We start from the raw sequence: 27265 nt of genomic DNA, 5'->3' as shown, positions 1-27265 counted from the left end.
CAGTTTGACATCCTGGATATATCCTTCAAACACAGACTGTAGACCCCTCTGTGTGCTTCTCTCTGGAATCACTCTTTCATTTTTCCAACAATATGATAATATTTCTTCAGGGAGTGCAGTTAGTTACAGTGTGGGCTCCATGCTTACTCCAACAGCTTGTCAGACCATCACAAAGGGGCGGGGCCTTGCAAAAGGTCAATTGCTTATCTCCCAAAAATTTAGATGTGTGCCTCTGTGTCAATGTCAAGTTTATCACTGTTAAGTGTAGCTAATGCTAGATAGGTTGTTGCTTTTGATTTACCTGGGGGTTTCCTATTGCCTGTGACCGATATTTTCCCAAAGCTCTGCCTGAAAGACGGGGAGTCAACATTTCATCCACCACATACCCAGCTACAAGCTTCATCACTTCTTTGTAGCTGCAGCTGTCCATGAGTAAAATCCAGTTTTGTTTTTTTAGCCAGTGCAAGGCTACAGCCTGGCTCACTTTTGGTTGGGTGTATTTCCTGGAGCTTCACGCTGTGCTGTTAGTCGTAGTAGTCGAGCTGTTTCAGACCGGAGGTTTTAGAAAGTGTTTTTCACAGTGGATAGAGTTTTAGTCCGAATACATGCAGCAACAGTGTTCTTGTCATCTTTCTTCCTGACACAATCAAAGTGATGGAAATATTTCCACCTGCTCAGGTAAGCGTTTCCAGCTAGCTTGTTGCTTTGTGACATGCCTGGCCCAAAAAGCATTTTCTTCATAGTGTACCATTGTAAAATAGACAGCTGTAAAACTGTTAACAGGACACCTCAAACTTCAAACAAGGTCGATTATGATTCTTTCTATTATGAATAGTTGACAGAGGTTTTATATTTGTAAAACTTTCCTTGAGCCGAGAAAAGCAATTTAAAAATCCATGACATCATCACATTGTAAAGTCTGTGAGCCGAGCAGGAACTCGCAGGCAAACTGTGGAAATAGACCCGGAAACAAGAAACTTTTTGGTGTATGCGCCAGGTGAGTGGTTCCTTTGGAGGCAAAAAAAAAAAAGGCGCTGTCTTGGGGTTCAGTATATAGTTTTTATCATAGCCTTTATCTGTGTGCTGGAGGGGTACCTGGAGTGTCACAGTTTGACATGTAGGGCCACTGACCAATATGAGAAGTTAGTTTCTACTTTAAAAAGAGACAACATTTGGTAATATATTGCTTTATTCTGGATCCTGAACATAATCCCAAAGATAGAAATGTAAAAAGGATTATAAATCAAGGCAGATTCAATAAAATATTCACTTACTTTGGCATTGCTCTGCAACTTCTAAATATCGACACAAATAACAATAAGAAGTGTCATTGTTTTAAAAAAAAAAAAGAGGAATTAAAAGAATAGTTTAACATTTTGGGGAATAATGCTAGTTCGCTTTCTTTCCGAGAGTTAGAGAAGTTTGATTCCATTCATGTTAGTATGCTAGCTGGAGCCAGCAGGCGGCCATCTTAGCTTAGCATGAAGACCTGAAACAGCGAGCTTAGCTCTCTCCAAAGGTATTGAAACTCACCAACCAGCACCTTTTAAGCTTACTAGACAAACAAGGTAACGATATAACGTGTTGAATACTGAGCTTGTTTTTAACCTTTGGACAGAACCAGGCTAGCTGTTTCCTGTCTTCATGCTAAACTAAGATGGCCGCCTGCTGGCTCCAGTGACATATTAATTATACAGATACAGAGTTATATCTTCTCATCTAACTCTCAACTGAAAAGCAAATAAGCATTATGTCCTTTAATTGTTTCCATAGTTCAAAAAAGAAGTGTGTCTATTTGAGAAACCAAACAACACACCAAAAAATAAATTTAAAAGAAGAGTGCTAAAGGGACAAATAAAATAAAATCGAGCTTTAAGAAAAATTAAGTAGAGTGATATGATGATAGGCAGGAGTGCATAGTTTAGTAGGCAGTCTTTACAAATGAAATGAACCGTAAAGTACAACGAACGAGCCTCAGAGTTCATGTTACTTCTACTGTATGTCCAGCATATCTTCGGTTCCTCCTCAGCTCATTCTCCTCGGATCAGCCAATCCTCGTCATCATACGGGGTTGACGAACTGGTAGACGAGTCTGCGTGACACATCGGGCTTTCGAATGATGCCTTTCTTGTAGTACTGGCGTATAGAGCGACTCAGTTTGTCATAGTTCATAGCCGGGCGGTTCTTCCTGATGCCCCATAGCCTGGCCACCAGAGCGGAGTCTTCTATTTTGAAAATTCCTGTGGACAAGAAAAGAAACGTACTTAGTTTGGATTTTGATGTGAACAAGAGCCCCTGCATTTTGGGAAATGTGCTTTTTTGCTTTCTTGCCGACAGTTAGATAAGAAGATCGATACCACTCTCTCATGTCTATATGTTAAATTTGAAGCTACAGCCAGGAGACAGTTAGCTTAGCTTAGCACAAAGAGTGGGAACAGCTAGCCTGTCTCTATCCAGAGATCCAGAGATAAGACATAAGACATTCTGCCTATCAGCCAGGGGTGGAGTCAGACTTTGTAAACATTCGGGGCCCAGCAAGTGGACATGCTGTCTGCGGTCATTTTGATTTGACTAGCGGACCTCACAGCCAGCGATTTGACCAGCTGAGTTGCAGGTGACACCATCAGCTCGCTTTAGTCAAGCTCAGACCGGCCAGTTCACACCGTTGAACCTTCCCTCTGCAGTGTTATGAAAAGGTTTCGTCTCATCGCAAACATTGGTCTGAACTGCGCTTTACTCCCAACTCATCTAATTTTGTCCTGACACTTGGTCAGTGGCCCTCAAAGTCAAATACCGACGCACAGAGGCACTCTTTATTGGGTATGAGACGAACCAATGCTGGCATTTTTTAACACTTCAAGCAACCACTGTAATATAGAGAGCAAGAAAATTATAGAGTGGATGCGTCAAACCAACTCTGGACTTTGACCCAGGAGCCTGCTGTTTGTGTCTCATGTGAAACCAAAGGTGAATCCAGTTATTTTAATAACAACATAGCATGCTAGTGTGTGTAGCATTCTACGCTAATGACATCAGTTTACGTTATATTATGTTTGTAATAATTCTGGGCTACTTATTTTAAGCCAAACCATGATGTTTTATCTTAACTCAATCCCGTGCATTTGTTGTCTAAGGACGTAAACCTAAAACAATGGGGGGTTTTTTTAATCAATGTTCTAACTTTACTTTGAAAAGAGACTGTAGGCCATGTATTTAAGTGGGGAAACTGTAAACTTCCTGTGATGTTTACTTTGAAGCATAAAACTGACAGATTGTCCCCGAACGTTCAAAACTGGCCAATGACCTAGTGTCAGTATTTGACGAGTTGGGAGTGAGAATGTATTGGACACATTTTTTACATTTAAGTCCATACCATAATAATCTGGGCTGCTCTAATTTCAAGTCAAGGATCCCCAACAATGCCGAGTAATGTGGTCTGAGTCTAATGTGGACTGAGTCAGACTAGCTGTGTCCCACTTCTTGCAGTCTTTATGCTAAGCTAAAGCTAACCAACTGCTACATGTAGCTTCAAATTTAGCCCACAGATGTCAGAGAGGTATCGATCTTCTAATCTAACTCTCAGTAAGAAAACACATATGTTCCCAGAGAGTTAGTAAGTGATGTTACGATTCTTTAAAGTAACTTTAAGTCCCCCTATTTAGCATTTATAATCAGTATATAAACATTTAATAACTGCGTTATAACAGAGTATGATGCAGTATCACCTTACCTTTCTCTTTGTTGAGCCAGCGGATGCAGCGGCTGTAGTTATGAGGCTTGAGGAGCAGCTCTCGGAGGAACTGCCACAGGTGGATGGGCTGGCTGGGGTAGTTACGCATCACATCTGACCAGGAATCATCATCAGCTGCTGACGTAGGAGAGACTGTCAGAAAACATCTGTCACTTCACCTTGTTTCACCTCAGTATTTTATTTAGTAGAACCACTGTTTTAGTCAGCTGTATAGAAATCGAGTTCCAAAAACCGAGAACTCACCAGATTTGCTGTCCTCCTCTGGCGGGCAGCGCTCCTTCATTGCTGCAGCTAAACAAGCAGAACCAATCATGTAGCAGTTTACACCACACAGAATACTTAAAGCCAAGTCTTGAATTGTCTCTTAGTCACACTGCATTTGCTTCACAATCAGCCTTTTTTACTCATTTGCATAACAGCAGACTTGATGCAGGTTCATTTGCCCGTGTCGCTGTTGTTCTTACCAGATCTCCAGATGTCCAGATGAGCATACAGCATGTCCCCAAACTGCGAGGAGCGTTGTCTGAAGTCTGCTTCTGTCATGGAGCACAGATCCCTCCCGCTCAGCTCCTGAAACATGGTGCTGACCTGCGTCAGCCTGTACAGGTGCTCGGTCCAGAGGAGCCACTTCTGAACGTGCATACAGCTCCAGTCCAGCGGGTCTGACAAGGAAAACACAGAAAGACCAGGCATTTTATTTTACACACACGTTCAGACCTTAAATCATGACATTATTTCCACCATTGAAAACATGACAACATCAGTGCAAAGGATGTTTTCATTTTTATCATGGCATCCAGAGTTTGACCCATATTAGGGACTAAAATTCAGAATATATCTGCCTCTGTCGCTTCAGTTTTGGCCATTATGTCTTTTATTGTCAGGTGTGACTCGCCTTACATTATGAAAGTGCAACACTAAATCTTTTTAGTCACTGTCAGGAATTTTAAAATGACTGCTTCAGCTGGTAAAGATGCTACAAGAACAAGAAAAAAGTCTTAAACTGTCATTAAACTGAAGCTAAGATTAAAAGTATGCGATCAAAGGAACTGTGTGAAGATCAGTTAACCAAACCAGAACACAAAGACAAACTTAAAACTGCTGTTTAGAGAGTGAAGTTAGTGTTATGTCAATAGCGAGGACCACATGGCTTTGTCTTACTCGTCACAGTTTAACAGTCCCAGAGAGCACTATTTAGCATGAGCAAACAGTTTGTGTTACTGCATTGTAAGCCACAGCTCTACTCAACTCAACTGCTTGTTTTGTGCTTTCCGTTGGCAAAAGTTATCGATAGTACCTGGGTTTTGGTTTGGTTTTTTTGGGTACCACTTAAGTTGAGCTTCCAGGTGAGCTGAGCAGACACTAGAAGGTGGCGTTAAAACACTGCAGACCACTAACCCGTCAGAGATAATCGTTACTTGTGCCACAGGGGGCATCCAGCACAAACCTACCATTTTCAAGTAGCCAAGCTAGCATCAATAGCAACCACAATCTTATATTCACTCAACCCAGATTTGAAAAATGGCAGCCTGCTGTACACTAAGTGCAGACGTTCCTTTGGTTGCCAGTGAAAGGATCCAAAGGGTGTCATGTTGAAGATGATGTTACGGCAGCCTCACACTGCACATCGCAGTCAGCTGAGAATCCAACCGACACTGACGGCGTACTATCAAGCCGATTTGACATCGAGGTGAGACTATGGAATTACATAGGGTCTGTCATATGATTCTATGGGGCCCAAAAAGACTTGTGAAACAGACTTCTGTACATCAGTGGATACCGTTTTTTTGTTGAGCATCCCCAATAACTACGGAAGCATATTGCATTCACTTGACAAATTAAAAAAAAAATCTGTTTTATTGAGTAATTTTTTCTGTTTTTCAGAGTATTTTTTTCTGTTTTTCGTGGTTTTTTTTGTTTTGTTTTTTCATGGTAATTTTTTCTGTTTTTCGGAGTATTTTTTTCTAGTTAAGAGAGCAATACAACAACAGACACTTTCATTCCTTTCTTGAGAGCTATATATAATGGAAGCAAACATGACCCGCTTGTTTAGTTTAATCCAGTTTTACTTTGTTTTGGGTTATATGTCCAGCTGATTCTGGAGAAACACTGCAATGCACACACAATGTTCAGCAGATCTGTATGGGCTTTTCGTCTGAACAACCGCAAAGTCATAAGGTGCCTGCGTAAAGTCGACAAATTAATGATAACACCATCTATATGACGTAAAGACAAGAGTATCTCCCAGTGTCTCAAACCCAAAACAAAGTAAAACTGGATTAAACTAAACAAGCGGGTCATGTTTGCTTCCATTATATCAAGCTCTCAAGAAAGGAATGAAAGCATCTGTTGTTCTATTGCTCTCTTAACTCAGAAAAAATTACCCCGAAAACCAAAAAAAAAATACCACGAAAAACAGAAACAAAAATTACCACGAGAAACAGAAAAAGAATTATCTAGAAAAACAGAAAAAATTACACCGAAAATCAGAAAAATAAAAAAATTACTCAGAAAAACAGAAAAAATTACTCAATAAAACAGATTTTAATGCAATACACTTCTGTAAATAACATCTTTCACTTGTTTCAGAATTGAATCCATTCAGTCTGATAACATTTCTAAATTCTAAAAGAGTCACACAACTAAATCATTTTTTGTCCCGTTGAAGTTAGGGGCTCAGCCAGCGGACGTCTGTAGCACGCCTGCTCTATGGGCCCAACACTGCCTAAGATCTGGGTAAATTTATAACCAGGAAGTCAAATTTTTTGGCTTCATGCGCCACTGAGCAACTTTTATAAGAAAGAACAGAGCCCTGGGGCGCCCACTACTTCACCTGGTAGAACAGGCGCCCCATGTACAAAGGCTGGGTCCTTGCTGCAGAGGCCATGGGCTCAACTCCAACCCACGGCCCTTTGCTGCACGTCATTCCCCTTCTCGCCATTTCACACTGTATGTGGCCTATCAAATGAAGGCAAAAAGCCCCCCCAAAAAGAACAAAGAACAGGGCCCCATTTCCCATTTTGCTGTTTCCAGTACTCTGTATACATTCATGGGTACTAAGTGCAGTGGAAAACGAAATAGAGAAAACAAACCTGGTACCAAAACTGAGTTGAGTCAAGCCAAGCAATGCCGTGGAAGTGAGGCATAAGATTATTCTTCTGTGGCTTCAGTCACTTTACTTGAGTATTCTCATTTAAAACAACCTCATTTTAAACAACCTGGGCACATAATGAAGTTTGTCATTTGTAGTCACATATCAGGCAGATATTAGTTGCACTATGGGAAATGTAGGCTCCAGTGAGCTCAACCCATACTAGGAACAAAAGGTCAGGAAATTTCTGCCACTGCTGCTTTAATTCCAACCTTTTTTTAAATCTTTCTTTTGCAATAATAATGTGAAACTAAATCACTGGCTTACTCTTTTAAACTCCATGCAATTTCAAATTTGAGCTTCCATAGAAATGTTACATACTTTCCAAGTTATGTAAGTCACGCTGTATCGAAAGCGCACACACACACTGTATGATTTTAAGCCTCTAGATAAAAACTGAGTTCCTAAGAAGTGAAGACAGTCATCTGCCAACAAAGAAGTTTACACAAGGTGGGCCAGGCCTCAGATGCTCACCAGCTGTGTCTCTCTGGATGTTGATGTGAGAGCAAACAAACAAATGACAGCTTCTGACGGTTTGTTTTATTAGACTTATATTTCTGCCAACATTTCTACAGTGGGTTTTTTTAATCAAATGTCTCTCTTTGATAATATTAATACGACCAGTTAAATCGTATCCTACCTGGTGCAATGTTGAGCAGTTTGCAAGCCGTGTCGACATCCTTCAGCACCTCTCCCACCACCATGGTCTGCACCTGCTCCAGACAGCGCTCCTCCACCTGACCCTCCATCTCAGAGGGGGGCTCCTGGGGATGGCTCGGCTTGGCTGGACTCAGCTCCGGAGTCCTGGAGGGAGGAGCAGTGGGCGCCGGGGCCTCTGTCATCCTCAGCACCCAGGGGTTCTCCTCTATAGCCGATCTGTCGTAGCAGGGGAGGTAGACCCCCGGCCAGCTGAGCTCAGGGAGCCCCAGCAAGCTGCGGGGCGGCTTGATGTCCTCTGCCTGGTCCAGCCAGGCCATCCTGGTGTCAGTGTTGGGGTGGCTGATGTAGAGAGGCGAGTGCACAGTGTAGCCTGTGTGCTCGCAGCCAGGACTCCCCATGCTCATGTTTGTTTAACACGCTGGAAGAAGAAAGCTCTGTTTTCATAAAGCGTCATCGGTGTCATAACAGATTTACACCCTACCTGACATTCTCAACAGCAACACTGACAGAGCTGCATTGATGCTACCATACCCAGATGCTCAATATTTAAACAGCAGCAATCCTAAAGTAAACCTGACATTTGTTGCGTGCTATTTACTCTGCTGGGACTTACTTTGAAATAAGGAATCTGTCATTGTAGCGTTGCAAACTGGAGCCATTGTGACAGTTAAAGTCACTGAAGCCATTGTTTGTCTTTGACTGTCTTTTAGTTTAACTCAGAAATCAATTTTTAATGCCAGAATTAAGCCAGAATCTCCCATAAATCTATATGTTTTGGAAATATCCAGGTCAAACAAGTTCAGCCTGGGTGAAATTCTGACCTTAACTTTAACTATTCTCATCATTCAACTATATCACAAAGCAATCAACTCCACCTTTAAACACAGATAAAGAAAGAGCGATCAAAGCCTTGTTTGACCCCGAACGTTGAAATTAATGTTTGTCAGTTTTACTGTAATTCCAAGAAAATGTGATTGCTTGGCTGCTATCACAATGTAACACCCACTGCATTTTAGAAATATCAGGTCATTCAGATAGATTACAAGTTAACTGCGAGAGAAAAGCTTGATAGAACACAGCATAAAGGGTGGGACACGTATAATACATGGATAAAGGATAAGCAGCTGCAGTGTATGGTATGAGTAAGAGAACAGCTCACCAGGCTGGGAGTGGTGCTGTGTGCCAGTATCTGATCTGACAAAATAATACACCTGTCATAGTTTCAAGTCATTAAATACATGTTTTTTTTATTTGTTTCTTTCTTTTGTCCTTTAATTCGCTGCTACTTTCAGCAGAATAGAATATGTGTGATGGTATACAAGACAAAAATGCAGGACAAAAAGTATCTGCAGTGTCAGACCACACACATCATGCTCAGTATTATATGTAGGCTATCTTTTTGGTAAACATTGATTTTAAAGTCCTGACAGGAAGATTGATCAGTCGACCGGTCCTCCATCCAAAACATGTCCAAAACAATGGCACATGGTGCAAGGTGGTGCGATAAGGAAGTTCTCTCTAAATAAAATAGAGATATAAATAACTGATAAAGTTATTTAGACGTATATTTGCAGGAGAATAAAGGTGCTAAAAACGACACCAGTAGCTGTTATCTGATGCCTATAGGCAACAATTTATTTTACAAAGTCACCACAAAGATCCATCATCTTTGTTGTGATTAATTCTGTAGAGATTACCAAGACAGAGAGATGTAAAGATGTAAAAATAGAGGAAAATTTGTGAAAGAAGACGCATGGCCCAGATGTCTGGACGCATGTCTCTACTATTATTTCCTCGCCTGCAGGCGTTAGCAGTTTAAATGTTTAGTGGCGGTAAAAACTCACTCTTCTAGATTTTCCTTTCTCTCTGGGACAAATGACTTTTCTGTGTGTGTGTGTGTGTGTGTGTGTGTGTGTTTAAATAACAGTAGCACGCTCATGAAAACAAGTCTGTTGTTTGTAGACTTATATTGGGAGCTGTGTTTTACACCTCTTCAGATAGCAAACTGATATGAGAGGCATTTAGTCAATATGACAAACTGTGTTCATTCATCACCGCCTGCATTCCACTGTTCTCTGGACAAAAGGTGTTTGACAACACACCTTTATGAGCTGTTCGGTGTCCGTTCAGTGAAACGACATGCGGCTGTGTCTGTCCGAGCATGTGTGTGTGTGTGAATGTGAATGTGTGTGTGTGTTACAGGTTGCAGGGTGGCAGGAAAGAAGAAAGCAAGAATGGGTGAGTGATGTAAGTGATATTCCTTATCTATACACGCAATCTAGCTTTTATCTTCAGGCAAAACATTAATTCATTTGATCAGTCAGCTTCACCTTTTTTTTCCTCTTTAAAAATATAATTATTGCCATTTATCTTACTATAAATATAAACATTATCAGAAAATAACTGGGGAGTTGACTATTGTCTCCATCCCAGTGTGAAATACATCACTTTAAATAATATGTGATGTTTACTGGTCTAGACGAGTGCTTTGCAACCAGGGGTCCTCGAGGGGAATGCAGGAGGTCCCCAGAAAAAATAGGAAAAAGTTTTTATTCACTAGAAGTGAGGCCAATTCGAGTAAGAGTCATAAAAGTGACTATTCGGGTCATAGGTTTCACTTGCATTCCGCTTATCTCCTCAACTGTAAAAAAAAAAAAAAAAAAAAAAGTTCTGGTCTTGATCATATCTAACCAGTGCCAGACCCGAGGCAAGCTTCCCCTGTACAGCCCCCCATTATTATTAATATTTATATTATTATCATTATTAGGGATGAGTGAGTACACCATTATCTATATCTGTGTCTGTATCTGTTCAACCAATTAAATTATCTGTATCAGTACTCTGAATGAGGAGTTTGTGCCAAAAGTGGGCGGAGTTTAAATCTAAAATGGGTTGGGCCTAATCGGAAGTTGTTGTTTTAAGCCTGAAATTTACATACATCAATCAGAAGTTGCAATATTTATTACCCATGAGAAAAGTATTAACAGAACAGCCTCAGAATTGAGCTTCAGATCATTTTTTTATCACAAGAGTAATAGATTACACACAGCTACCCTAATGAAGATTTTCCTTAATCACGAGTATGATACTCATACAGGTAAAAACAACATTACCTGTTGTAGATACTCATCTCATCTGAGTTTTCAGCTCAACCCTAATTAGATACGGTATCTATCTAGCTATCTACCGACCTACATCTACCTTTCTATCTGTCTATCTATCTATCTATCTAGCTATCTACCGACCTACATCTACCTTTCTATCTATCTATCTAGCTATCTACCTACTTACATCTACCTTTCTATCTATCTATCTATCTATCTATCTATCTATCTAGCTATCTACCTACCCACATCTACCTTTCTATCTATCTGTCTATCTATCTAGCTAGCTATCTACCTACTTATACCTACCTACCTGGGTCCTCAATACGAAAAAGGTTGAGAACCATTGGTATAGACAACATTATAAAGAAAAGAAATTGTTTACTATTGTTATTGTTATCAGTTGGAACACTAGTGGAACGACTAGTATTAATAGTGATAGTAGCAGTATCATTGGTGGCAGTGTAGTCACTTTAGTATAATAAAGAGGAAACAGTGGGAGTAGAAATCTATGAATACATGACAGTTATAACGGTAGTAGCACTAACAGCAGTATATAATAGTGGGGTAGGGTAGTAATACTAACTAAACACTATTCAACAAGAAACAGCTCTACAGATTTTTTTCTCTTTAGATTTAACCGTTCAATGGGCAAAATACCTTTTTAAATAGGGCTGCACTGAATGTAATAAACCTCCAGTATCTGAAACTGATTGAAGCTGAGAAAACATTTTCAGCTGGCTTTGAAGAAATGGCGAGCAAATAGTCTCTCAGAACAGAGACCTTGCACAAATGATCTCAGTGTTGTCCTTTTATGTTATCTCTTTTATTTCTTTATGTGACTTAATGGATATTATAATTTCTCCTGTTGGCCTGGCATCTCTCTCCCTCTCTCATCTTGGCATTCCTCCCCAATAATAAATAAGCCTGTGGGCTTTATGGTGTAATTTAATATTCGACAGTTATAGTTTTATGATAACCGTTTTAAGGTAAGGCAGTTTTATGTGTAGTTTATCTATCTATCTATCCATCTATCTATCTATTATAATATCAGAAGTAATGGCAGTACTAGCAGTGGTGTAGGGTAACTTAAAAAGTACATTTTAAGTTCAATTTTTCAAGCATTGTACTTCAATTTTATGCTACTAAATATTTAATTTCAGATTTTATACAGCAACAATATTTACTTACTATAGTTACTACTTGCTGTAGGATTTCATAATATACATATGAGCCAATATTCAAGATTAAACAACCCATCTGTATCAAATAGAAAAAAAACATGGCTTCTCCTTGACCAGCTACAAAAAGTTCAACTTTTTATTTGTAGAAGGGTATTTTAAATATGTATTTTTTTCCCAGTAGAAGTTTGAGTTTTTATTGTAGGAAAAGCACAGGTGTGACTCATAAGGTTAAAAGCTTTTGGCTTCGTTATATTCAAATATTCAAGGTAGTCATGACAGTGTGACGGTGAGCCTGCATGCACAACATGAGGACCCTGGAAGTAGCTAAATGGAATTCAGCCGTCATTAACTTTATTATTTACACCTGTGCTTTTACTATTCTGACATGTTGAAATGTATTAATTTTATTTAATGTTTATTTGTATTAGCATTTATACCCAAAGCTTATTTTCAATACCTGTCCCACTAATAGGCCTTTTAGAAGACTCAACAGTAAAATACAAAATAAACAGCTTTTGAAAAGTTATTTACAAATAACTCAATGACAAGCACCAGATTTAGTCATGACCACATGATGAATACAAATCTGAATCTTTTTTTTTTTTTTTTGTCATTGTACATGTACAACAAGATTCTACTTAGCTACATCGGAGCAATAAAACAAGTATAAAAATTGAAAATATAAGAAAAAGTATAAAATATAAGAAAAAGTATAAATAGGCATGCAAAGGAAAAGAGTACGTAGATGTTGATCAGAGTCCTAGGCGTCTTTGGATATAAGACTGAGTAGAGGCAACTACAAGTGGCAGTGTCGTCGATTAATAATTAGGATATTAGCAGTGGCAGAATTGCAGTAATATAAACATGTCAGTCAGAGCTGGCCCTGGATTTTTGGGGGTCCCACGCTGGATTTGGTTTGGGGAAACAACCCTCAGTGTCACAGATTAATGTGGCACTGAAACAAATTGTGTATAGAAATGACATTAAGCACACATTATGTACAAAAAAAGTATATAAAGACTAAAGTCAGCCCTATTGGCAGCTATACTATCTGTAAATAGACTATCTATTAACCTTAACTTATGAATTCTTCTTTTTTTCTTGGGAGTGCTTGTTTTATAGCCCAGTGATTCCCAACTGGTCCAGATTTCTCCTTAGTCATTACGTAAAGGTCCACACAGTTTAATATATTCAATGTTATACTTGCATTTGGCCATGTCATCGAACTAGTCTGCCGTATCTGTCAAGAAGCTGTCTGTTAGTCATTCACTCCACAGCAGGAAATGGCGCTATGCACCAGAAATTCATAAAATTTCAAAATAAAGTGTGTTTTTTACAAACTTGACACACTCATTAGTCACCTTTGGTCCATTCAGAATGCACCCATGACCCACTTTTGGACCGCAACCCACCAGTTGGGAACCACTATCATAGGGGACAGTAAATGACTTGCGTAACCTACCTAAACTTTCCATGTCACCTGTCACTGTGCTGATATGTTTTTTCACTATTTGATGGCAAAAATGGCACGAAAGGTAATTTTTTTGTTTATCAAGTCCCATTTTTATTTTATTTCTATCTCTATCTCTATCTCTATCTCTATCTCTACAGAAGTGACTGTTCCAACTTTAAAAACTGATCCATCCTACAGAAGTGACTGTTCCAACTTTAAAAACTGATCCATCCATGATCCATTTTAAGTTTTGTGGTCCCACATTTTAATCCCCTGAACAAAAAAAAACATCCATATGAGGATTTAGGAAAGAGCACCTTACAGTTCCCCAAAGTACCAGAATACTTCTTCCACTACAGGTAGCAGCGTCAGTGCAGGTATCATCATGTGGTAGTAATAGTAGTAGCAGTAATAGTGTAGAAGTAGTAGAAGTCTTAATGTGAACTGCAGTCTTACCTTGTCAGTGTTTGTGGATTCAGTAGTTTCCAGTGCCGAGGCCTCTTCTCAGCTCTGCGTAGTTTGTCTCCTCTGTCTTGGTAAAGTGTAAATGTGGACTAAAGTCAAGGTCCTGTGGAGACTGTGTCTGTTTTGCTCTCAGGTGAGGATGTGCTACATATAGTTTTTGTCTCCTACCCAGCACTCACAGCTGGATCATTTGTGTCCACTCCAACTATGGAGACACCTCATTAGACTCCTGGTCCAGGCAGCAAGAGTTTGACTTATTTGGGACACAGTGCTTTCGTGACATATCAATTCTGAAAGAAAGGGTGTGTCCCAGTGAGGGAGGTTGCTCCAAGTGCCTACCTAATAATGACTTGGGGCAGTATTGCAGTATTCGCATAAAGAGTTCCTTTAGTAAACAAACCTGAGGAGTCTTAACAGCCTGGGGACAAGCTGGGAAGGCACCTGAAGAGTTTTTACCAGCATTTCAAGAATGACAGTTTTTTAGGATAATTTCCCAACTTTGTAAGCAAAAACTACTGAAGCTAAATTTATCTAATCTAATCCGATCCCCTGAGTGTGTCAAAGTTCACCAGTCTGTGTGAGAGGTGGGAACAGTTTGTGTCTATTTTGGGATAAATCTACAACTGAGGCCCGGTAGATATTTAGACTGGAGGAGCTTTGAAACTCAGAAAAAGTGGCACTTTATAAAGTGTTTCACTTGACTTAACACTCACTGTCAAGTTGTTCCACTGTTAGAGGATCAGCACGCTGTTTGCATATAGCAGCTCTCCATTGCAGCCCAGCTTCCAGAGGATTAAAGTGAATTTAAATGGTGAAGAAATGGTCCCAAATATTTTTACTAATCTGACTGGGTGACTACATCTACAGGGCAGAGATAATCAGATGGACAGAGACATATAGAGGCTAACTCTCGTTATAATGTGTCAGGATTAACTGAGATACAGAACAAAAGGGGATCTAATATCTCATTGTAAGTGTGTTTTTATACAGGCTTGATCTCTAGAAATGCTGGCTATGTAAGGTCACAAAGGATCTAAAGCAAAACGTCCATGAAATATCATTAAATCATCCACAGGAAAAAAGTGGTTAGAGTCGCTTTGACAGATGGAAAACTATTAGCGGAAAAAGTTGAATAACTGGTACACAGAGCGAGTACAATAAAGAGAAAGTGAGTGTGCAAATGTTTGCTTAAACTAAACAGTAGTGTTTGTGCGGTGGTGTTGAAATATTCTAAGGAGCTGCTGCATGTGTATCCACCCACACAAATCATCTTTAAAGGAACAGTTCACCCTAAAATCAAAGACATATATTGTTCCTCTTACCTGTAGTGCTATTATCAATCTAGATTATTTTGATGTGAGGTATAATGGAACTAAAGGGCACTCGGCTTGTGGTGCTCAGAGTGCCAAAAAATACATTTCAACACTCAACAGCAATGTCTCTTTCCAGAAATTATGACCTGGTTTCTCAAGATAATCCACAGACCTTGTTGTGAGCAGTTTAATGTAGAAACTATTTTGTTTCTGCCAAACTACACCCTTAAACCGTATCTCTGCGCAGATGGAAGCGTGCATCTACTCATGGATGAGAGGTTCATGCTCTGGATCCTTCTCGGTTGAGCTGTAACCATAGAAATAAAATGAGAGTAGATTGAATATTATCATTTAAATCAAAAAATCAGGATGGTCACGGTGAACCACACCCACCAACCATGTCACTGCGCAGAAAGAAGCATGCATCTACTGCTAGCCCACTTAGCGCTACTGAGCTAGCTAAGATTACAGCCATAGAAATAAAATGAGTTTGTTTTGAGTAGTTTCACATAGGAACTATTTTGTTTCTACCGAACTACACTCATCAACCGTATCACCGCACAGAAGGAAGCGTGCATCTACTGCTAGCTCACCTAGCGCCACTGAGCTAGCTAACGTTACAGCCATAGAAATAAAATGAGCTTGTTGTGAGCACTCTTCACCGACTTGTTGTGAGTAGTTTCACGTAGGAACTAATTTGCTTTTACCGAACCAACCAAATCACAGCAAACAAGAAATAAATAGCGTCTTCTGCTAGCTGACCTAGCACCACTGAGCTAGCTGATAAAATGAATAGAAAGGACATTGGATTGTTTGCTTGGATTATTTGGCTGGTGCAAAGGAATATGGCGGTAGTTGTTAGTTGTTATGATTACAACACAAGTCAGGGGGGCACAAACTGTGTCACACTCATTAGTTTTAAAGTCTTACACTTATGTTTCTATTTAAACAGAAAAAACAACCGTACACTGATCCACGTTTCTCTTTTGTACCGTACTGAGACTAACGTTAGCTTAACTGCCTTGTTAGCTCATCGTAAAACACACTTAACTCCAACTTGACAGACACAAAATAAAACTCACCAAAACCGTCTTAGGTAGTCTTGTTAGTCGTCCAGTTAGTTAGTAAACTGCTCCAACAATCACCAACTCTGATTTAATTTAAATAATCCTTTATTCACCATGTAAGATGTGAAAATATGCTAATCTGCATGCTATTTATCCCCGCAGTCTGTCTCTCAGCTGCTCAGTAGGCCTACATTGTGTTTCAACAAACACGAAATAAATGGCAACAAAAGGGAAATAACACTTATGATGATATTTTAAAAGTAACGGATTGCTTAGTTGAAAATGTATCGTGCTACTCCACTGCTTGTTCAGTCGGCCAAATTGCTGCAAGTTGGTTTGTTTTTACAGAGGTTTATATGGAAGTTAGCCCAGTACAACAGTTACAGTGGCAATGGTACAAATTAAAATGGCTGCCGCTCTGAGCATCCTAATATGTTGATTTGAATGGTAATGTTTGTTCTACTCTCATTTTACTTTTATGGTTACAGCTCATCCAAGGAGGACACAGAGCATGAGCCTCTCGTCCATGAGTAGATGCACACTTCCTTCTGCAGTGATACCATGGAGGGTGTAGTGCAGTAGAAAGAAAATAGTTCCTACATGAAATGGCTCACAACAAGGTCTGTAAATTGTCTTGAGTAATGGGGTCATGATTTCTGGACAGAGACATTGCTGCTGAGTTTTTTTTTAATGTATGTTTTGGCTCTTTGAGCACCACAAGCTGAGTTTCATCTAGTTCCATTATATTGGAAAGAGGGCAGACATCTCTACGGCCGATATCTCCAACACTTAGCAGCTCACTCCATAACAATCTAGACTGATAAACAGCACTACAGGTGAGAGAAAACATATGTATTTTGTGATTTGGGAGTGAACTGTCCCTTTAAAGGCCTTCTCAGAAAAAGTAGAATTACAGCTTTGGCAACCTGCTCACAACCTGTACTAGTTAATGAAGTAAAAAAGTCAAGTAGCCACTGCTTAAAAGCAAACTCAGTGAGGTTTTTCAGTCAGCTGGACCTTAACAGTCACTCAGCAGCTGATCTTGAGTTTACTACACTACCTCAATATGTCCCTTGTACTTTTGCTGTGACACAACATGTAACCTGTGGAAATGTCAAGTGAGAGATGCTCCCTCAGGCACTTTGATTCTGCTGCTGGACAGAGCCGTTGACAGACACAATAGAGCCCATTACGTGGTGAGGCACCTTAGAGGAGCTGCATGCTGCTTGTGACCAGTAACCCTCCAGGCTAACACGTAATCTGACACATCTACTGGCCAGGGTCTGTCTCTGAACTGCAGCTACTGTTTTCTTCACATAGCCCCTCGATTAAAAAACTGTTTTCATTACTCATTATTTTGAAAGTATTTTGAGTAGTGACTGACACCAGAAACCAATGCACTTGTCTTGCCTCATGTTGTGTATTTTCAATTCAGTAGCACAGTTTGCAGCTATTTATCAGTGGTGCTTTACTATTTGGTGGGAAGTTACTTAATGTAGGAACCTGGCTCAGACGTTTGAAGGAAAATGATGAGCAAGAGCTGGTACGGTATGTCAATAATGCATTTAATTATGCAGCACTGTCTTGTTTGGTGCTTTTTATGTCCTTAATCTCCACCTGTGGCACCAATTCCCTGCTGAAGGTGTTAACACATTTAAATCAGGGCTTTAGACATTATTGTTCACTGTGGCTTTCCAATAAACTGGATACATTCCTTTTTTTTCTTTTATCTTTAACTATTTATTCCATTGCATATGATTGTTTTTTTCTTCTTTTCCCCCAATTTATTGTCTTTTAGATGTAAATTTAATCATGTCTTATATTTGTAAGTATTTCTATGCCCCATGAAGTACTACAAACTGCCTGACCAAGCCTCTGTTCAATGCATAATTCTGTTATAAGATTTACAGCAGTGCATAAGAACATTTGGTAAATGTGCTGCTTGTTAGTGACCATAAATTAATTTCCACTTCATCACTTATGAATGCAAACAGATGGCATTTTGCTAGATTTAAAACTGAACAAGAAAAACAGAGCAGACTACATAGGATGTCATGTGTAACTATAACTGACTGTGTGGAAAGATAATGAAAATGCAAAATCTGGTGTTCAAATCTGTGTAAAATTATGACTTCAGAGCTACTGTAATGAGGTTTTCAGTCCTGGAAAATCAACAAACAACTCTGCGGCAAAAAAAACAACAAAGCCCAAGACTTTCAGTGATAATTTAATCATACAAACATTCATCAGACATACAGGGAAAAAAGCTTTCATCTGTTTGCACTTCCTCACTCTCATAAATGTGCTGTTGTATGAGTCTAATGCCAACTGATTCATTCTGCAATCTGGCCAGTGGAAACCTCATCACAGCAGGGGACAAAACACACTTGATGAATTGACATTGACAGCGAATACCTCTGACGGCAGGGCGAGACATTTAAGGTGTTGCACAGGTAATGCACAGAGAGCCACGTGACATGTTGTATCGGCTGGTGTTGTCATGTTGTCAAAGCTCAGTAACCCTGGGGCTTACAGTTAGCGCCTCAATTAAAAGGGTGTTTACCTGACGAGGTGGTCTCACACACTGGCTGTGGTTGATGAGATAAAAATCACAGAGTCGATAAACCCTTCGGGACTTAACTGTACTTGTGGAGGAGAAAAGTATGCACAGGAAGTCGCGGTACTCAGTGCATAGATCAGCCAGTTAGTGCAATTAAATATGCAGCAACAATTCTTCAAGACAACATGAGGGTGTCATTTCATTGTAATTTTACTGGTGCGGTTAATCTGAAATAACTGAACTAAAATTCTCTAATGTGTTTAAGCAGTTCACCAGTGATGAGCAAGAGCATTTGCAGGCCTGAATGTGCTAACATTTTAACAAGAGACAGGAATTTTCAGAACAATAATTACACTAATAAAACTGCCAGGTCAATGCAGATATACAACGTCGAATCTTTGGGTGAATTAATGTTTAACTTCTTCTACATTCATCAAATACATTCAACTTAATATGACAAAAAGCCACAGACAGCTTCAATATGAAAATTCAGAGCGGGGTGACAAAGAACATGTGAAGTAATGTTTTTACAGCTCTTCATATGGCTTGACTTCAATGTCTTGTTGGCATCGTGCGCATTAATCCTGTTATCTTGTTTAATTTTAATGCAAGCATGTAAACTAGACTAAATCTTAACTTCAGACAATAACCAGGGAGATCTCTAATACTGCATTAGAACTAATAATGAATATTCTGCTATATTCTTCTAATATATTATAGATGTGTGTATGCAAAGTGCCAGTAATGTGTGGGGAGAGGCCTTCATCATGTGTGACTACAGAAGGCTTAATATTATATAGCTGTTGGCTCTACATTCTAGCTTTAGAAAGACATGTTCCTGTACAATGATGGAGACTAAACTTGGACAAATCATGGAAGCTATACTGTTAATGAGAGTTCTGTTTCTCAGTGTTGATCTCATCATGTTTGTTAGAGTGATGGCTGGCTCCCTCCAGTGGACAAAAATTGCATCACATTTAAGTTTGCAGAACTATGACAGCGTAAAAACAATGCAGGATCTTTCTAAAAAAAAATATACGGACTCATACAGAACTTTTCCCTCTTAATCATAGCTCATCAGTCCCTCAAGGATATTGCAGCTGTTTTTCGGATTGTTGCAGCCTGATTTCATGGCAGCTTCTCACAAAGACTGTGATGCATGCTGCGATATTTTTAGGCTTTTTTTTTTTTTGCAATGACATTGCGAAGCAAAATTAAAATTGCAGAAATAGTTGCAATGCTGCCTCAGATTCCAAGTCTGTTATTATAAGTATTCAGTGTTTCCCACTGAGTAAGAATCTTTTTGTAATGGAAGGAGGGGGTGGATGATGATCTGCTGTTTGAGCAGGGCTGAAAGACTGTCTCCATGACCTGCTCTCCTCCTTCTCTCTGCACCTAGTTAGCATTAGCTAACTCAGCTTAACAGTCAACACCGAGCCGTTAAACAATTCAAACCATCTCACGCCACCGACAACGAAACAGCTTGTGTCATTAAACCCATTAATTAATATTGGGTAACATTAGCCGTGTGATGCTATGTATGTGGCACTGTCGCAGATGCATCAGTAGTCCCATGATAAAAAGAGAAAGAAGGGCAAGGAGGGACTAAGTGAATTAATATGCTGCACGCAGCTCTACAATTCAATACGATTTTTTTCCGTTTTAAATATTCAAACTTGCAGTAAAGTTGCAGAATTCATGGGGATTGGCTGAATTTGTGTTCATTTCTGCGAGTGCAACGTTGCAACATCCTGGAGAGACTGACTTATGACCCACTAGAAGTGTATGGTGTTAAATTTATCTGCAGAGACTCTCTGCCCTCTGCCTGTAGTTTCTTATTTTCTGTGTTCAGGACATTTATGGGCGTACACAGGTGAGGTCAGGGTTTTATAAAAACGTAGCCAGCCAAGTGCCAGACTGTAAGCAGCAGCCATCCAAGAGACACAGCGCTAAGAAAATGCAAATACAGCGAGGTGAAATGCCAAACAAGAGTGAATCTGGGGTTGGCTTTTACTTTGACTTTCGCTGCCGGGCGTGTTTGCAAACAGTAACTGACAATCCTGCATAGTATACCTTTAAACTTAAGATAAAAAGTAAATATGATATCTAATAGTTCGTTTCAGAGATGCCCATATTATCAGATTTAGTCACAGGGAACAGGTCTGGAAACCTGATCGATAAACCAAGAGTCAGAGCAGAAACCGGAGAATCAGTTGGCAAAATAAATGGCTTTTCCTCCAAAGTCTCTCTTTCAGGTTGCACAATGCACACACGTATACGCACACACAATTTCACAAATACACACTCCTGTCATCATTGTTTCATTTGCACTCTGACAACTAAAAAAAAAGAAAAAAAAGAAAATCTGGAAAAGAAAAAGTTATCACTCAAAAGACTCATAGCACTCATTTTTAACTTAGCATTCACACGTGCATACAGTGGGTCGTGGGATGTTGGTTGAGCTGCACGTTGGGAGCGTTGGCCTCTGGTTTCTCAAAGTGTAGCTAGACTTTGCATAAAAGTGTTTTTGAATCTCCACACTCTCAGCCAGCTACTGATAAAGCCTCTTCTTTCTCTTACTGGTGTGACAGACTCTAGAGGTTTAGTGCTGCTTCACTGTGACAAGTCCCATGATTTAAGAGTGCCCAAAAGGATAGGGCTCCTGTATACCCTGTAAGGGAGAGAAGGGATTAAATACAAAGACTTTAGTACACTTTCACAATGTGAGAAGTCAGCGTGGTATTAGTTTAGACTGCCAGATTACAGGTCAGTTTGTTAGGACGGCTGCCTCCACTTCCCCTGAAACCCATGCATTTCTGAGGAACTTTCCAGACCTGCCATTCTCCACCTGTCCACCAGATGCCCTCAGACCAAATCATCCCCACCTGCTATCACCTGCCTCTAATTAGCTCATCAGCTGTAACCAGCACACAGCCCTTTCTATCTGCCAGTTTGTCATGTTGTGCATTTTCGTGTTCCAGCCATCTGTACCTGTTCTCCTGCTCCTCTACCTGATATCTGCTACTTGTGGTTTTTGTTCTGCCTGTTTCATCACTCTGGATTTGTTTCCTTGTTTGGTCTGTCTTCTCGTGCCTGAATGTAAGCCTTTTCATTTGAACAGTGGTTTAGTTAAGTCCTTTTTCTTAGACTTGTTCTGCCTTAGTGTCTGCATTTGGGTCCTTAATCCTATTGCCTGAATATATCGACATCCGTGACACAACTAAAGCTGGTCTAAACTATATCTATAAACTTGAATATATAACTTATAACCAGCATTTTAGCATCTAGCAATCACCACTTTGTCCAATGTGAGCCAATGGCCATGTAGATCTTAAAATGACATGTGGCCAGGTGCATTGTTGGCGTATTGCTATTTTGATGCAGCAGAGAGCGATGGCACCACTGACCAACAAAAATCCGGTCTAAAGTCAGTTGCGCAGTATTTTCCTGCTATTTAAAGGGCGCATTATTTAGATTGTAAGTTGCACCTACAAAGGTCGGTTCACAACGTGTGTACACTCTTGCTTGTTACACACATAGGGACATGTGGATGGGTCGCGGGTGGGTGGAATAATACATTATTAATGAGAAAAGTAATTACATTTGCTAAAATGTGCACATATCAGAGAGCAGAGCTGCTGTCCAACTCAATTCAATCATTCATTTGTCATATGGAATTATACAAAGTAGAATTCCAGTGAAATATGATCCTATCAACTACTCTGACTTGTGCGTCTTTTCGCGCTGTTTGCTGCTGCTTTATAATTGTCCATGTTTTTGATGGTTCTGTTAATCTACTGTTTCTGGTTGTGAAGTGATTTAACTGTCCACACATCCTGACCCCAGTAAGACGGCTGTATTGTTGCTTTCCCGAACACGGGCAGCAGTGATCCACACCACAACTGGAGCCATTAAGAGAAACGCTGTGCGCATTTCCACACGAGGACCAGTGTGACTTTATTATTTAACAAGGTTGAAGTTTCGTTCTGTTTCCTCTGACAAGTTTATAACTGCAGTTTTTAGTTTAGCTGCTTAAATGTCCCACAATATTTGCTGCAGTGACATTACTGCTATTACTGTATTTCTTTCAGCAGAAAACTGCTTGCTTCTCCACTTTGCCGTCTCCGCCATGTGCAGGCGCACCTGGCCTTTAACGGTACTCGGAGATGACACCGTTCTTATCTTGACACCTTACTTTGCATCCAGATCATGCACTGTTTAACTTGCATACGTGGAGATGGACATGTCCAAAATGCATTCACACATTGCACTTTAGACCATACACTTCACATTATTTCAATAGGGCCCCTAGTCTTTTTTGTTGAAAGATCACTTTAAAATAGTAAATGGAAGAATGATCTTCTCTGAAGATGGAGTATGAGCAGCCTATTTAATATATCTAATACTACAGCCCTGAGCAATGTTTTTGTGTGGAGTTACCTTCAACTCGCACAACTTTTAGTTGTGCCACTACAGTGCACTTGAAAAATATCCTTATACTTAACTTTGTGTTCGATTGGATGTTACTTACTCTTTTTTAAATATAGAAGGCTTTCAGGTTTTGAAGTTTTGTTATTTTGATGATAGAAACTGGAAGAAAATAACCCCAACCTTGATTCACTTGTATGAAGAATCTCCGTGCCCTTCGATATGTCTTACCTGGTTATAAGAGACTACTGATAGATTGCTTTGTAGACTGTTTGCTACTATATCCACAGAGTTGTGTGAAAGTCCATTCTGATCTTGCTGCAGCTGGTCGGGGTTGTCCTGCCAATGTTCCCCTGCAACCATGTGACTGCTGGCATCTTGGAGGCTGTTGTTGTTGCTGTTGGGGCACTTGCTCTTCTCTGGCGAGGCGAAGGGGTTGTAGTCTCCTTCCAGGGTGCGGTGTGGCTGGGTGTTGAACTCAGCTTGAAAAGAGGAAAGCTGCTGTGTGACGCCGAGAAGGCCTCCAACCTCCACGCTCAGGATCACCCAAATGACATCTGTCACAGAAACGAACAGCACGTTAAAATATGCAAAGCCACTGACACTGTCCTGCACTCAAACCTCTACCTATGTGTATAAGATCAAAATAACCTGAAGGAATAAATTAACCACTCTGAAAATCTCAATTAGCTTTTACACTGGACCACACACCCACCATCTCCTCAAAGATTTAAAGTGCCCCAGGTCTACAATTCTTTTCTCCACTAGGCGACTGATGGTGTTAAGTGAGGAGTAATAGTTATGAACACCCAAATGAAAAATTAAGGCCAAGTATAATTTATAATTGAGTATCCCTCTGCTGCTTAATTTGTAAGTAGGTGAGTCTTGAGGGACTTCTTGTTAAGATCCATCATACACATTGAACTTGCAGGAGGATATAAATCAATTAAATGAATGACTCTTAATTAAATATGTGTATGCTGATACTGAACGGCCATTCAATCCTTTAACAGTTTTCACTGAAGGAGACGCATACAGGATTATCTAGCACTTTATCTTCAGTAACGACTGTTGCCGCCTGCTGCTAACGACACTACTTGGCTGTATATTTGCATGTGAGCAGCTCAGTTCAAAACAAATGATAATTATTATACTGCTGATATATTGTTGCAGTCTTTGGAAATGTTAATGAAAGCCCAAGGTGACATTTTTTACTTTAGGTTAAGATTTTCCTTTAAATCTGTTTTGTTTGCAGTGTAATTTTCCTGTCCTCACCTCCATAGTAAAGTCCGGTGGCTGTGCACATTCTCCACTGGCCCTGGTACATGCCGGGAGACGCGGGGCTCTGCATCTGCACGCTAACATCAGCCATTTCCTGAGGGTCTAAAGACCGCACCATCACCATGTTTACATGACCAAACTGATCTCCTCCAACATACTTCAGACAAACTCCAGGAGGCCATGACTCTGCACCTGGAAGAAACACAGAAAACTATGCTGAAGTCGGCATCGCATGTGAGTGTAATAATTTTAATTATAACGAGATCTGGTGTCAGCTCTGACTGTCATGTATCTTATTATTTCAGCAGACTTACCTGTGTTCTGTACTCTCCAGGTCTTTGTGAAAGGTGTGTCCGGTGGAACTGATTCACCCTCACCAATCGTCACATCCTTCACAAAGGACATGCACGGCGCACTGATGTTGGGACTCTCAAAGTCATAGTAGGCTCCGATGGCTGCTTGTAAATTCCTAGGATGACAGAAAGCAGAAATCCAGGTGATCAGTACATACATATATTGTAGTAAAACATGATGATTCAAGTGTTTACAGATATGCATACCATAGTCCAAATACAGAGCTGGCCTCTGTTCCACTAACGTCAAGATTTACTTCAACATTTTCATCAAAATAGTCATATTTGTGATCAGTAAATAACATCATATCCAGGGTTGCAGCTAAGGGTTATTTTCATTGGTATTGATCTGCTGATTACGCTTCTATTTTTAAATTCAATTTGGTCCACATTTTATTAATCCCTGAGGGGAAATTTTTCTATCTGTCATATACACACAGGCCCGAAATACAAACCCATACAACAGGACCTACACATGCATTAAATGGAGAGATGTCAGAGCGAGGGGGCTGCCATGGACAGGCGCCCCAAGCAGCTGGGGGTTTGTTGCTTTGCTTAGGGACACCTCGGCAGTGCCCAGGAGGCAAACTGGCAATCTGCCAATCCACACTCCATATTTGGTCCAGATGGGGATTTGAAACGACAACTCTCCAGTTCCCACTCCAAGTCCCTATGACTGAGCTACTGCTACCCCCATTTTGTTGAACCAACAGCTTTAAACCCAAATATATTCAATTTACAGTCACAAGACAAACAATATCAACAAAGTGTTTCAGCCCTAAACATATCCCATGAGTCTTAGCTATTAGTATAATGTCAAGGCACTATGGAAGCTGCAATTATTTAATGCTAACAAAATTATCACTGTTTTCTTTTTTCCTCTGGTATGTGGGAACCATAGGAACACACACCAGCTTTATTTTTATTAATCAACTTAAAGAAAAATCCAACTACTAAGAGCCTAGGCATAAATCTGGGTCCCTGGCAAAAAAAAATCTACCTAAGAGTAATATTTTTGGTACAACAATATTTGATGACCATTGTTTCAAATGTACATATTGTGGCAAACAACTGAGATGTCTGCAGACCCAGAGAGAGCCTGCGAATGGGAGCTTCCCGTGGCATGCTGGTCATCCATAAACCAGCAGCTTTTATTTTTAGAAAGCCCGTTGCAGAGGAGCTATTACACGGCATCACGTGTAACTACTACAGCCTGCACTGCCCATAGACTCTGTTATCTTCCATAGACATGCATTGGCTTAATGCTGCATATGCGCAGAGAGATTAATTTAAGGGGAAGTCTTCAGTTTGACCTTTCTGTCCCCGACACTGTCTTTTTCGCTTTTACTCCTACTGTTTCATTTTCTAAATGTGTCACCGGAAGTCGCTTTTTACAGCTTCCCCACCACCCCCTCCCAGAAAGATGCAAGTTTGAAATGTATCCTCACTGTGTATAAAACGCATATTAAAAGGTTAATTCCCAGAACAGTGAGGTAAAGATTCACCAGGCTTGCACAACCACTGTGAGCTTTGAGCTACACTCGGCAGGGAGGTTACGTAATAAACAGTAGCTGTGGTTGTCGTCAAGGAGTGACAGACATAACCTAATGTGAACGTTTGATCTTGTTGACTGACGTTAGTGTCAATGTAACGGGTGTCTGACACATTAAACAGTTAACAGACCGTTAGAAACCAGTTATAAACTTTGAATTAGCACTTAAGCTAACTGACTAGCTACCTGATAGTACCTAGCTTTGCATTAAAGTGATAGCCCACCTATTTCAGCTCCTGCTAGCAGCAATAACACTCACATCACAAAATACGTTAATGTATTTTCGTTCAAATAACACGCCCGCTTCAGTGTGGAGTCATGTTGACTATATTTATTTATCGTTATAAGCATTTTATCACAACACTCGCTAAGCTACCTTCCACTGTGTCCCTAACAGGCAATCAAAAGTCGGAGCCACGGTGACTCAGCTAACGCTAGTTACGTTACAACGTCGTTAGCTGTCATTGTGCCCACGTTTACATACCTAACGTAAACGCTATCACCCTGTCACAATGACGGGTAACACTTCTGTGGTTTCCTGCCCCGTTTTACCGGCAAATTATCTTTAGTACGCAAGGTAGAAAGCTAGCTAGTGTACAGTATCTGTTATCTAACATTAGGCGCACAGCAGGCCGGACGAGTCCTCGAGCTCACCAGTTGGTCATGTCCAGAAAGAAGGCGCATCCGGCGGGGTTTAGCTGGAACCCGAGGAGCCTCTGAAATTCCGATATTAGGATATCTTTGTCCGTCGTGCCCATGCAGCTGAATTTCTGCATGAGCTCCTGGTCCAGGTCCAGGTCCATGCCCTCCATCGCGGATTCGCCCGGACAGAGACGGGGGCTACGCTCCTAATTTAGTCCGAGGCCTCGACTTGTCATAATAAACTCAACAACAGGGCCGAGTGCGCATGTCACATGATTGTGTTTTGTGTTCCACCTATGAG

The 27265-nt window shown here is 40.3% G+C and overlaps 3 protein-coding genes across 5 annotated transcripts in view; all 3 read right to left on the bottom strand.

The window, feature by feature from the left end:
• camta1a (calmodulin binding transcription activator 1a) overlaps positions 1 to 27265 on the bottom strand; it is a 929980-nt gene that overhangs the window by 683829 nt on the left and 218886 nt on the right. The gene's annotated exons all lie outside the window — the stretch shown is intronic.
• LOC126402396 (SAM pointed domain-containing Ets transcription factor-like) lies at positions 1092 to 14014 on the bottom strand. Of its 3 annotated transcripts, none has more exons than XM_050064314.1 (6): positions 13760 to 14014; positions 7543 to 7980; positions 4216 to 4413; positions 3995 to 4042; positions 3731 to 3868; positions 1092 to 2240 (listed from the first exon to the last, which is right to left on the bottom strand). In XM_050064314.1, the coding sequence occupies exons 2-6, from the start codon at positions 7964 to 7966 to the stop codon at positions 2062 to 2064; spliced, it is 987 nt and encodes a 328-aa protein (XP_049920271.1). In that variant the 5' UTR covers positions 7967 to 7980; positions 13760 to 14014; the 3' UTR covers positions 1092 to 2061. The 3 variants fall into 3 exon arrangements, with proteins under 3 accessions (XP_049920271.1, XP_049920272.1, XP_049920270.1); XM_050064315.1 differs by having other exon boundaries at positions 1093 to 2240; positions 3731 to 3865; XM_050064313.1 differs by having other exon boundaries at positions 1094 to 2240; positions 3731 to 3883.
• Positions 18360 to 27224, bottom strand: LOC126402397 (protein ILRUN-like). The gene is made up of 5 exons (XM_050064316.1): positions 26977 to 27224; positions 24732 to 24886; positions 24412 to 24609; positions 23368 to 23693; positions 18360 to 21379 (listed from the first exon to the last, which is right to left on the bottom strand). The coding sequence occupies exons 1-5, from the start codon at positions 27132 to 27134 to the stop codon at positions 21344 to 21346; spliced, it is 873 nt and encodes a 290-aa protein (XP_049920273.1). The 5' UTR covers positions 27135 to 27224; the 3' UTR covers positions 18360 to 21343.

Source organism: Epinephelus moara, chromosome 16 (assembly GCF_006386435.1).
Source record: "Epinephelus moara isolate mb chromosome 16, YSFRI_EMoa_1.0, whole genome shotgun sequence".
Classification (NCBI taxonomy): domain Eukaryota; kingdom Metazoa; phylum Chordata; class Actinopteri; order Perciformes; family Serranidae; genus Epinephelus; species Epinephelus moara.
The sequence above is the reverse complement of the archived record's forward strand: the minus strand, read 5'-3'. Positions and strand labels throughout refer to the sequence as shown.